General features: G+C 46.2%; 1 protein-coding gene across 7 annotated transcripts in view; it reads left to right on the forward strand.

Moving 5' to 3' along the window:
- Positions 1 to 12,813, forward strand: part of Msra (methionine sulfoxide reductase A) — a 334,518-nt gene that overhangs the window by 37,025 nt on the left and 284,680 nt on the right. Inside the window, exon 1 of one of the 7 annotated variants that reach the window (XM_052732959.1) lies at positions 5,691 to 5,880. The exons of 5 other annotated variants lie outside the window; for them this stretch is intronic. In XM_052732959.1, coding sequence (XP_052588919.1) covers positions 5,775 to 5,880 — 106 coding nt within the window. In that variant the 5' untranslated portion in view covers positions 5,691 to 5,774. Of the gene's footprint in view, positions 1 to 5,690; positions 5,881 to 8,414; positions 8,540 to 12,813 lie in introns of those variants that run through there. One more of the 7 variants, XM_052732961.1, reaches the window with a different exon arrangement.

Genomic DNA, 12,813 nt, shown 5'->3' on the forward strand with positions numbered 1-12,813 from the left:
CTCCATCAGCAGGTGTGCCGAGCAGATGGAGGAGGGTTTTAATTTTTTTTTTTTCAGTTCAATTAGATCAACTCTCCAGGTTCAGACCAGTACGTCCCCTTTCTCACTCAGTCTCTTCCTCTTGGCGTTGAAATTGTCGAGCATAGCAAAACTGAAATTAAGGCCAGGAGACGAAGCGAATATAGTGACTGCCTTTAAAGTAAGTGCTTTGGCAGAGAAACCCTATTGGATATGGTAGGCCAAGCCAGTGTTAACGCTTTCCTTCCTAGTGCTTGATCCCAATGTGACTTAAATAGTATTCAGAGCATTGGCATGCTAAGGACATCCATGCTGTCTTTGTTTCTTTTCTTTCTTTGTTCCTTTTTTTTCTATTTCTTTTTTTGAGACAGGGCTTCTCTGTGTAGTTCTGGCTGTCCTGGAACTTGCTCTGTAGACCAGGCTGGCCTTGAACTCACAGAGATCCACTGCCTCTGACTCCTGAGTGCTGGGATTAAAGGCATGTGCTGCCATTGCCCAGCTGCTTTGTTTCTTAAGGCGCAAAAATGCCATGCAAACTTATGCATCTGAAACTCTTATTATATGGTCTCTGAAGGAAGAGTTAGGTAGTTCTGTTTGTGTGATGGGGAATTTTAGTGAAGAGGTGAAGTCATTCATTTCATGAATCTCACTGGACATCTTTTAGACAGGGGAACTGTCCAGAAAAATGTTTAGGCACTATCCTGCAGTCCAAACTATTGGCAGCATAGCCCTTGCTAGCTTGGGGTTAACACCAGGAACAAGTGAAAAGTCAGTGAGCTGGAATCAAGTCCCAGCTCCAAAATCTACAGAGTTAGCTGTGCTGGCTAGTCTTAGGCCAACTTGACACAAGCTAGAGTCATCTGAAAGGAGGGAACCTCAGTGGAGAAAAATGCTCCGTAAGATCTGAATATAGGGCATTTTCTTAATTAGTGATCAGTGGAGGAGGGCCCAGGCTGGTGGTCCTGGATTCTATAAGAAATCTGGCTGAGCAAGCTATAAGGAGCAAGTCTGTAAGCAGCATCCCTCCATGGCCTTTGCATCAGCTCCTGCCCTCCATGGCCTTTGCATTAGCTCCTGCCTTTGGGTTCCAGTGGTGCTTGAGTTCCTGTCCTGACTTCGTTCAGTGATAGGCCATGGTATGGAAGTGTAAGTCAAATAAACCCTTTCCCCCCCAACTTGCTTTTGGTCATGGTGTTCCTCACTGCAACAGACAACTGACTAGGACATTAGGGCAAGGGGACCATGCTCTTCCTTAGTGGGGTGATGAGTGTTGCTCTTTCTCAAGAGCCTGGGATTTTCATTCCAAGGCTTGAAGGCAGGAAGCTGAGTCTGACTACATCACACGTACATCCACACATTCCACAGACATACCTGAGCTCCTGGCCAGTGGTATCATGTTATCTTGACTGAGGCTTACACTCTGGTCCTTTGTCTTTCTACATTATTTCATTGCTACCTTGTTTGAGGATGGGTTTGAAACAAGCGAGGCTAGGCCTATTCTGATGAAATTTTTGTTCTGATTATAAGAGACACAGGGGAGAGAGAGATGGGTCTGTGGGTTAGAACACTTGTTGCATAAACATGAGGACCTGAGTTTCAATATCCAGAACCCACATGAGTTTCTGTAGCATACCTGAGTCTTCTGCAATGCCAGGGCTCCTATGGAGAGATGGGAAGTGGAGATACAGAAATGCCTGGGAGCTGGTGGCAGGTGGCTTGCACATATGACAGAGCAATAAAAAGAGCCTTTCTCAAACCAGGTCAGGACTGACCACTGAGGCGGTCCTCTAACCTTAGCATGCACACTGTGGTATGTGTGTGTCTGCCTTTACGCATGCTATGTGTATGCATGCACATGCACACAACTATAGCAGACAGGTTTTCCCCTCTCTGTTTTATATCATTTTTAATTACCTCTGGATAATTTTTTTCCCCAGGCTGTAGATTCTGTGGGCCTGGGGCTCTTCCTGTAGTCTATCCCAGCTTATTAGCTGTCAGGATTCCCATGGGGAGGGTGTCTGGAGCCGAAAGAGAGTCAACCATGCTAGTCTCACTGCTGAAAGGTTTAGAGTTTGTTTAGAGGAATCATCCATGTAAGCTCACTTCTCACCAGCTTGGCATGGTGAACACCTCTGGAAGAACCTCTGGAAATGTGCCCTGGGCTTTTTCACACTCTCTTGACGGAGCATGGCTTCCATATGTTCACCAGGAGAGTCACTCCTCTGGTCCTTCCTTCTCTTCTCTGGCATCTGTGACAAGCGCCTTCCTCAGTCCTTACAGAGGAGATGCCGCTCTCTTACTGGTACCTGGCCCGGGCTGTCTTCAGCAAGCTGTTTTCCTGAGCCGTGATGGCCTGGTCTTCCCTTCTGTTTCTGTCATTTTCCTATTCACAGCCCAACTTTTTTTTTAAAACCGTCAAGGGTTGTTCAGCCCAAAGACTAATTCCAGCACAGCCTTTTATGGATTTGGAAAAAAACCTTGCTGTGCACAACCCGTTCTGCATGCTACAGTCCAGTTCCATGGCCTCCCCTAGGCCCTGCTGTGGTTAGCTACTGCTTCATTATGGGTGGCATGCAGAAAAAAAGGTGACATTTTATCTAGTGCAGCCTGAGAAGTATAGACCTTTCTGGTCTTTGCCCAAACCCTCTCTGTGCAAATCTTACCTGAAGGGCCACTTGGAGACTGATTCTCTCTGTCTTAGACTTTCTAAGTGCCCTTTCTTCCGACACCTCCTAAACAGGGCTGCAGCCTGTCTCCTGAAGATGCATCCCTGCTTTGTTGGGGGCTGAATCCCATGACAGAAGATGGGACAAGATGGGGCAGTCTGGAGAGAGACTGGAAAAAAGACCTCCCCAGGCCTAGGGAGAACTTGGAGCACTAAAGGAGAAGCATTGCCCAGAAGGAGAAGCGTGAGGAGAAGCATGAGGGTCTTGGTTGTGCATTTAAGTGAAACAAGAAGCAGCTAGATTAGTAAAGCACATGTCTGGGTGTGTCTGAGTGTTATTCCAGAGAGGGTTAACTAAAGGAGGAAGAAGCATCCTGAACGTGGGCGGCATATGCCATTGGCTGGGGGCCTTCGTGGAATAAAATGAGACAACTCAGAGCACAGGCCTTCTCTCTGCTTCTTAGCTGTCCAGAGGCAAGCGGCCTCTGCCACACAGTCACCTCACCAGCACATTCCGCCTCACCGTGGACCCAGACTCAGTGGAGCCGAGGACGATGAACCTAAACCTTAGGCACTGGGCAAAAGCAAAACTTTCCCCCTGTGAGTTGCTTGTCAAGTAGTATGTCCCAGTAATGGGAAACTGACCCCTCACCCCCACAAGAGTCCTTGGAAGGGGCAGCAAAGTTAACCTGAAAAATCTATACCTTTCTCTGGCTGGGTCTACAGAACTCCTGACCCAGCACAGGCCAGCATGATGTGTTTAGTTAGAAAGGGTTGTGGGTGTGTGGGTTCTGGCTCTAAGATCTGCACTCTGGATGTCAGAAAGGACCTTAGCTGCTGGGATGGTATCTGTCACTCATCAAATACAGCATCTTATGCTCACAGATAATCAGTAATTCAAGGATACTGATGATGGTATCTTTAAGAACAAGCAAATATATTCCAAGCTCTTTGTTGCCATAGCTGTGAGGATTTCTTGCTACCATTAAAATGTTTAAACTTTTTGTATGTCAGGCTATTTGCTCTGATGAGCCAGTTAGGAAACCATCAGAGTAAATCTACATTTACCCTCATTTTTGTGAAAGAATCTCTGATTGCTTCAATAGTGAAAGATCCTAGGTTCCCGCTCCTGTTGGCAGTCACACAAATATGACATATCATTTTGACCAGGGCAGAGTGTAAATACAAACATAGAAACCCTTCATCACTCTGAGGAGCTGTTTAATTTCCTCCATCATCAAGAAAGATGCAGGTGCTGAGTCAAAGGTTTAAGTTTTAGGGAAAATCCCCACTGTTTTTTTTTTTTTTTTTTTCCTGATTCTCTGTCCCCTGACAGGGCTGACAGGGATGCAGGGCAGAAGCTGAGGATCTTTGGCATACATTGAATTTCATGAGTCTGCATTCTTGTTCTGGGTGACGTTTTTTGTTTTGTTTTTTTTTTCATTGCCTGGATAGCCTTGGTGGGGATACTCAGTTGTGGGTGTACATGCTCATTATAGGAAAGACTACATGATAAAGGCTCTTCGCCATTTATTCAACATCAGCTGAGAGTTGTACACCATGGGCATGTAAGGGGGGACAACAACCTCATCGAAAGAGTGGCCCTTGGGTGATATAAATAACAACAGAGGCCATATCTACTTGTGATTTATGAGTTCATTGAGGGAGTACTGTGGGTCTAGCCATATCTCCTCTCAAGAGATTTCTGTGAGTTCCCATTAACCGTTATAATAAAGTCCAAATGCTTCACTGTAGTCTCTGAAATTTTCCACAGCCAAACTGTCGCCATCTTGATGTTCTCATTTCCCACTGTTTCCCCCTCTACCCCAATATATCGTCTTTGACACAGTCCTCAATTTGAAACTTTTATCGTGACTTCTGTAGTCTGTAGCCACATTTAAAGCAGTTTTTTTTTTTTTTTGGAGACTATAGAGGAAATACCCCTGTTTCCAGGACTTTGGGAGCCTCTTGTGAACATGGAGGGGTCTGGGGGGTTACCTTTTAGCCTCTTGGACATTGATATAGACTATAATTCTGCCTCCTTATAATGCAAAGTTATATCTGCATATGCACCCTCTAAGATCACCGAGAGAATTGAAGCTATTAGCTCCATGGAGACCCATTATCTGGGGTATTATTTCTGGCAAATTCTAATAGTGATATATAATTTGTCCATAAAATGCAAATCTTTATAATAAAATATGAACAGGCCTTTGTGGAAAGAAAAGAGTCCTGTTGAACAAGATGACAGGACACAGCAGGGCCTGTCATTTGTGTTTTTGTTGGTCACATTCCTTAGCATCTGGAGGAAGTGACAGGACCCGCTGTATTCATTCTTCGCTGATGCTGTGGGCTGACGGACTCAAGTGTGGGTACCTCTTATATAGAGGAGCAATTGGGGTGTGGTGCCTCTGTGTGTTTGCTTCTCTGATCAGCATGTGGGTCCCCAAGATGATTCACACTCAGCCCTTGTCTTGGAGAGAAAACTGTTCAGAGATGTTGTGGCAGATTTTTAAAAAAAGTGTTGAGTGTTCAATTCTTGGAAAGTTCCAGATGGTCAGTGAAGGTGAGCCTTTGTGCACAAGAGGCAATGTGGCTGGAGGGCTGTGTTTTAGAAGTGCAACTTGGGTAGGATATTGGGGACAGTGAACTTTGGAGTTGTTTCTACAGGGTGTTCTAAGCTCCTCGGGTAGGCTGAGAGTGTAGAAGAAGTGAACTCGGGGTGAACAAGTGACCGCAGTTCAGGAAAGGCACGATCTACAAAGGTGTGGCCAAGCTCCAGAGAAACCAATGGGGGTGAGCAGAGCCCACGGGAGCTGGCATAGTTTTACTACTCCTAGGCTAGAAGAGGCAGTAGGAGAGTGTGGTTATGAGAAAGATAGCAGTGTGGCTGCAGACTACAGATTCACTGTTTTCAAGTCCCGCAGAGCCCTCGGCATTGCTGAGGCTCAGTTTGGGTTGTGCTTCGTCAGTTCTTCTGAAAGTTACTCTCCATTTGATTTTCCAGATCCCCTCTGTACCCTCATCTATGCCTGGATGGACTACACATGCACCAAAGGGCTTTCTGGCACTGCCTCTGGCATGCTGACCAATGGGAGACACTGTTAGGAGACTGGACAGCCGAGAGATTGGTCAGGAATTGGTTTCCTCATTTCTCTTGCCTGAGTTTGGTCATGGAAGAATTCCTCTATTGAAAGGTGCGGTTACTAGAGCCAAATACAAATGCTGTGGTGTTCTCATTGTTGAGTGCTTGCTCTGTTAATTGGAAGAGGCTGATGGATGGAAACATGGACCAATAAGTACCACACAGACACGTGCACACACACACACACACACACACACACACACACACACACACACACACACACAGACACAGACACACACACATAGACACACACACAGATACACACAGACACACACACATAGACAGATACACACAGACACACACACATAGACAGATACACACAGACACACACACATAGACAGACAGACAGACACACACACACACACACACACACACACACACGCACACAGAAACTTTTGTTTGCATTCAAGTCATGTCAGAATTTTAGAAGAACTCAGTGAAAGCTGGTAACTTAACCATGCCACTGGGATACAGTGGGTGCCATGAGGCTCTTGGCATGGTTAAATCTAGTGATGGTGGGTGGATGGTGCCTGGATTTTTCTGCAAAGTAGGAGTGAGATGATACCATGGGATCCTGAGGCACATAAAGGTTTGAGAAAGATGAGGTGGAGAGAGGGCTTGTTGGAGCCTGGAGAAGGGTGCCATGGAGCACTGACTACCCGAGGCAAGAGTCCATGCTTGTCATTGCACCAATCCATGGCTGTGGAGTGCTCCAGCTGTGCTCCATAGGATTGGGTGAAAGGAGAGACAGGTGTTCAGACAGTCCAAGGACTTGGTGGCGTGGATATGGTTGCAGCGTAGGGGAGGGAAGATTTGTTTTGGTTAACCGTTTGAGGAGGCACAGTCCACTACAGCAGGGAAGGCCTGGTGACTCCGTGCTGGTGGGTGATCGTGGGCCTGCTTGCCTGCATCCCTATGGATCAGGAAGCAGAGACAGGACTGGAAATGAGACTGGTTATCAATCTCAAAGCGCACCCTTCCCCAGACCCACGTCCTAAAGGTTCCACAATCTCTCAAAATGCCACCACCAGCTGGGTGCCAAGTTTCAGATTATAGGTCTGTGTGGGACATTTTACCCCCACACTATATTCTTAAACTACTTTAGGATCTCTGAGTTCTAACTCCAGCTCTCAATTTCTGTAGAAATGTGGAGTTGCGCCTTTGGCCACTGCAGACATGAATTTACCAGAAAGGTGGGATTGTGAACATCATAGGAGTGGCACCATTCTAAAAAGAATGCTCCATGTGTTACCATAGTAACGCTGAAAGAGCTAATGGCACTGCCCAGCATGCGGCAGGTGCTGTTAACAAACAAGTTATGCAGGCAAGACTCTTACCTAAAATAAATAAATAAATTAAGTAAAAGTAGCTATCAAGCACACAGTTCCCTTAGGAGTCGAGACAGCTTCCTGAAGCTGGTAGAGAGAAATGACCGAAGGAAGAAGTCAGAAGGAAAGAGATCAGGGCTCAGTGGAAGCTGCAGCCTGCTCTGCCCAGAGCAATCCACTCAGTGGGAGCCTGGGATACGGAGCCTGTCCCTGTGAATCCACAGCATGATGGGTTTCAAAAGATAAAAGAGCTCTCAGGATGGGCGGGTAGCTCAGTAGAGTGCTTGCCTAGGATGCATGAAGCTCAAGGTTCCATCCCCAGCACCCCATAAACTGGGTGCAGTGGTGCACATCTGTAATCCCAGTACTTGGGAGGTACAGGCAGAAGGCTCAAAGTTTAGGGTCATTTTTACCTACATGGAATTTGAGGTCAGGCTGAGATACATGAGACCCTGTCTCAAAACAAGCAAGCAAACTAATCTCTGTAAAGAGAGAGAGAGAGAGAGAGAGAAAGAGAGAGAGAGAGACAGAGAGACAGAGACAGAGACAGAGAGACAGAGAGACACAGAGAGAGACAGAGAGAGACACAGAGAGAGAGACAGAGAGAGAGACAGAGAGAGATAGACAGAGAGAGAGACACAGAGAGAGACACAGAGAGAGACAGAGAGACACAGAGAGAGAGACAGAGAGAGAGAGAGACAGAGAGAGAAATTGAATTGTGCTCTGGCTGGAAAGGGAAGCACACCAGAGAACAGAGTAGAGCTGAGGCTGTCAAAGTGTGATGCTGGCAGAGAGCAGGTGTGACGGGAATACCATGTAAGGCAGTGCAAATAATGGCCTATTGGCCCGGGGGCTGCAGGGGTGGAGGGGTACATGTCTGGAGATAGCTACCATGGGGGTCGTGTAAGCAAAGGGAATTCAACGATACAGAGGAACTTAGAGGCCAGAGGGTCTTGTTGCGGACATTGAGATGGCTCCAAATGATGCCAGGGTGTGGGATGGACAGGCAGATGGGAAGACAAGTGGTGACCATCAGTGTGTTTGTCAACATTTCCGGGGGGGTGAGTGGTAAGAAAAGGCTGCGAAGTGGGGGCTGGTATGATGATGTGGGCAGCAAAGGGCTTCTGTCTAGGGAGAGAGGGAAGATGGCGTTCCCTGGGCCATTCAGGGAGTCCTTTTCAGCAGGTTCCAGCTTGAGTTTTCGTTGGGTGTGGCGCTGCCACGTTTAGGCTGCTTGCCTGCTCTAGGTATGAATTCTGCAGAAGAGCCAGACGGCTTTGGTGCTGTAATTGGATCTGAGACGCTCTCCCTGCTGCTCTGATTCTAGTTTGATATTAAATAGGCTATCTTCCATGAGACATCAGTCGGTAAATAGAACCGGAGGTATGGCTAAATAGTTAAAATTATTTTCGTCATTGTGATTGTGATCTGCCTCGCCGTTTCCAACCAGATAGCCACTTATCTTCCTTGAAATTTTGCAAGAAATCTATTATTCAAGGATGCAGACGTGATTTGGGGGGTGGTTGAGTTAAACATTTTTTTTATGGATTAGATATGAATTCAGTAAAAATAATTGAATTAAATTGAGTGACATGAATAATTCATGACATGTAATTTTACATCAGTTCTGGTGTCAGAGTAAAACGATCAGTTTGTGTGCTGGGAAAATGTATTTTATTATTTAGCAAGGTAGTGAACATTTGCTATTTTGGAGGATAATTCATTTTGTCATTAAATAGAGATATTAAATGGTGAGAGTAAAGGAAAGCATACACTTCAACAAGAGGCCCTGACGTAATTCGCCACTCTCCTCCTTACGCTGAAGTCCTTGCTGCTCTTTGTCAGTCATGAGTGACCCCAGTGGACTGGCTTAGTCTTCCAGATCTACCAGATGAGTCCAGTAATTGTGACAGATTGTTCCATGGAGCACGGAAGGCTGGAGCTTCCTTTGGGGCCGCTCCTTGACTGCTGGGAGACTGTCCGACTTCCACATCCTGTGCACTACTGTGTATGATTAGACTTGGAATGCCTGCAGGGAGAGAGCTTGGGTCAGGGCCTCTGTTGACTGTTGGTGTGGCCGTAGAAATGGCTTCCACGGTGGTGTCAGTGCCCTTGAGACAGCTTGTTTGAAAGCCTGACCGTGGTGGGAAACCTTGAACCAGTGATGTCAACCATTCTTCCAAGAGCCCAGGGCACAAGATCAGGCCTGGCGCACTCTGGCAGGAACCATCACAGCCGCGAGAAAGTTTTGATGGCATGGAGGAATGAGTGGCGTCTGAACCATTTGTACCCATCTTTGTTTAAGCAACTCCATTTCGAACCATGGTTTAGAGGTCATGTTTGTGTTTAGTGGTCACTTTAATGGTTTGTTTTGTTTCTCAAGGGCAGCTGTGGTCAGAGTAGAGTGTCTCTGGAACAGTGAGAAGATGTTAGTGGAGGAATTGATGATTTCTAGAGGTCTTGTTAATGTGGAAAAACCCTCCCCTGGCTGGAGACCTAACATTACAGATGACCCTGTGGTCAATCACTTAGCTAGGGACCACCTCTAGGAAGGCAGGTTCATGCTTAAGCCATGCTGAAGAGATGGGTGGAATAATTAGTCCTTCAATGAGACAGTGTGCCTTTCCTTCCTCAGATTCCCATCCTAAGTGCAGTAGCTTATGGGGCTGCAGGTAATCTGCTTCCTAAGTCTGCCTGAGTTCCTGGAGTATTCAGAGGAGCGCCATTTCCCCTTTTCTTCTTCCTGTATCTGTTCTAAGCATGCTTTCCCTAACACTTCGGACTTTGCTGACATTTTGGACTTTCTTTCTTTTTCTAGAGACTTCTCTCCACCATGTGTCTGCCTGTCCACCATGTGTCTGCCTGTCCACCATGTGTCTGACTGTCCACTATGTGTCTGACTGTCCACCATGTGTCTGCCTGTCCACCACGTGTCTGACTGTCCACCATGTGTCTGCCTGTCTACCATGTGTCTGACTGTCCACCATGTGTCTGCCTGTCTACCATGTGTCTGACTGTCTATCATGTGTCTGCCTGTCTACCATGTGTCTACCTGCCCACTATGTGTCTGCCTATCCACCATGTGTCTGACCCCTATGCCAGCTTAAATGGCATGATGTTTTCCCTTCTCTCCTCCATGCTTCTCTTTGGGCAGGAGGTTTATAGCTTGCCTGTCTTGAAGTTTTTCCTCTTTTAAACCCTAATGAAGTTGTCCTGGGCTCTCACTGTTGTCTATTCTTAAATTCTTTTACTGACAAGACTAAGAACCCAAATCCCCTGTATCATCTGGTAACCATAGAGGGACTCCAAAATGCAGGCACACTCCCTGAAGCCTTCTTTTTGACATCAAAACAATCAATGAATTTTTGATACTGGGATTCAGGCACTTTTTTTATTGATAAAAAAAGAATTGGGTTGCCATAGCTAGCTTGATTAAAAGTCAAAAGTCTGTAGTCAAATAGGAGGGATCAGTAATTTAAAAATACCAGAGTTTGAATAAATACAGGTAAAGCAGTACAGATATAAACACCTATTGTTTTAATCTTTATGGTATATGGATATTTAAGTCCTACTGGATTTGGGGTACTTTTTCCTCCAGAGATTCTAGAAGGTTGGCTTTTGTATTGCACACATGTGGGATGATTTCTTTGGATGGGATTATGTGCCACCTGCCCAGGGGTTTCAAGGGGATTTGTTCCTAAGCCACAGCATGCCAGGGGCCTGCCTGTGGACCGTGGTTTATTTGGGGAGAGGAGGACAGAAGATTGGTGCTCACTGTTGCCAGATGGTTCTCAGAGACCTTTAAAGTTTCTCCTTAAAATTCCAACAGGACAAAACATTAACGTATGTAGATTGGAGGTCCAATGGTACCACTGGAATTCCTGTAGTTTGACTGCTAGACTCTGAACCACTCACATTAGCCTGTTCTCCTGAGGTGGAACCTTTGAGGTACTGTTCAGCGGGTCTCCCTGAAGGGAAAGGGCTGCCATATTGCACCTGGTTCCTCTCCACCTGCAGTAAAGGTCTTTGTCGCTTGGCTCTTCCTTCTCATGCCAGTCATCCAATAAAAGCTTGTACGTGCTTGTTGTGTAGTGGGCTTGCAAGAGTGAGTGGCGTCCAAAGCCTGTTCTGTTCATTGTATTTTACATTGACCTTTTGCAGGACAGGTGCTCAGGAAGACAGTCTGTCTCTTTGGGTAACTTCCAAGTGTCTTGACTGTGAGTGTTTCTTGGACCTTTAGACTGGGCAATGTGCTGTCTCCTCGTGTTCATTTTTCTACTAGTATATAATCGTGTGTGTGTGTGTGTGTGTGTGTGTGTGTGTGTGTGTGTGTGTATGTGTATGCACATGTGTGCCATGGCACTATGTGTGTGAAGGTCAGAGGACAATCTCATGTGTTGGTCCTTACCTACTACCTTATTTGAGACAGGGTCTTTTGTTGTTTACTGCTGTGGATACTAGGCTAGCTGGCCCTCAAGCTTCTGGGAGTTACCTTGTCTCTGGCTCCCATTTTGCTTTAGGAGTGCTGGGATTATAGATGCACAGTACTGCACCTGATTCCCATATTGCTTTAGGAGTGCTGGGATTATAGCTGCACAGTACTGCACCTGATTCCCATTTTGCTTTAGGAGTGCTGGGATTATAGATGCACAGTACTGCACCTGATTCCTATATTGCTTTAGGAGTGCTGGGATTACCCTCTTCTGGTTTGGTTTCTGTTGCTGTAATAAACACCATGACCAAAAGCAGCTTGGTGGAGGAAAGGGTTCATCTGGCTTACATGGCCCTGTCATAGTCCATCATCACTGAGGGAAGTCAGGGCAGGAACTCAAGCAGAGTTGGTGGAGGAGTGCCGCGTACTGGCTTGGCTTCCGTGGCTTTTTCAGTCTACTTTCTTACATAACCTAGGCTCACATGCCTATGGTTGGCACCACCCACAGTGGCCTTGGCCATCATACATGAATTAGCAATAAAGACAATGGATCACAGACACAGACATGACCACAGGCCAGTTGGTGGAGGCGGTTCCTCCTCTGAGGTTTCCTTCTCCCAGGGACTCTGGGTTGTGTCAAGTTGACTGCTGGAGCTAAGACATTTGGAAAATGTACTTGACTTTAAAAATGAGAATTAAATACACATACATCTTTCAGGGTTGTGAGAGAGTTGAATGAAGTGAAGCATATATAAAATAATGAGGGGAAGAAAGGACCTGAAACAATGTTTCCGTGGTTTATCATTGAGCCAGTGCCCATCTCCCACTCTTGTCTGGCGGCCTATGGTCAAGCAGTCCACGAGTGTGAAGATGCAGCATGGAGGAGGGAGGTGGGCACAAAGTCTCAGCCCTAGCCGAGGATCTATTGGCAGTTGATAGCTGCTGGGAAAGGAAGAGTTCGTTTTCTTTAAGGATGTGGCCCCTGGTATGCTGACCATACTCTAGTGAAAGACCCCATGGCCAAGAGAATACGGTCTGCACAAGCTGGACTAGGTGGGTCATTTAAAAAAAGACACAGTGTTGGGTGTGTATAGACTGGGAATGGATCTAGGGGAAGTTGGTGGAAGGAAGGTAAATATGATCAAAATCTATTGTATGATCTCCAAGAGTTGAAAGTAAGAAAACAAATTTAAAAATCAGAAAAGACAAAAGATGGAGGATCCTG

Source organism: Peromyscus californicus, unplaced genomic scaffold, assembly GCF_007827085.1.
Source record: "Peromyscus californicus insignis strain IS unplaced genomic scaffold, ASM782708v3 Scaffold_12__1_contigs__length_115047231, whole genome shotgun sequence".
Classification (NCBI taxonomy): Eukaryota; Metazoa; Chordata; class Mammalia; order Rodentia; family Cricetidae; genus Peromyscus; species Peromyscus californicus.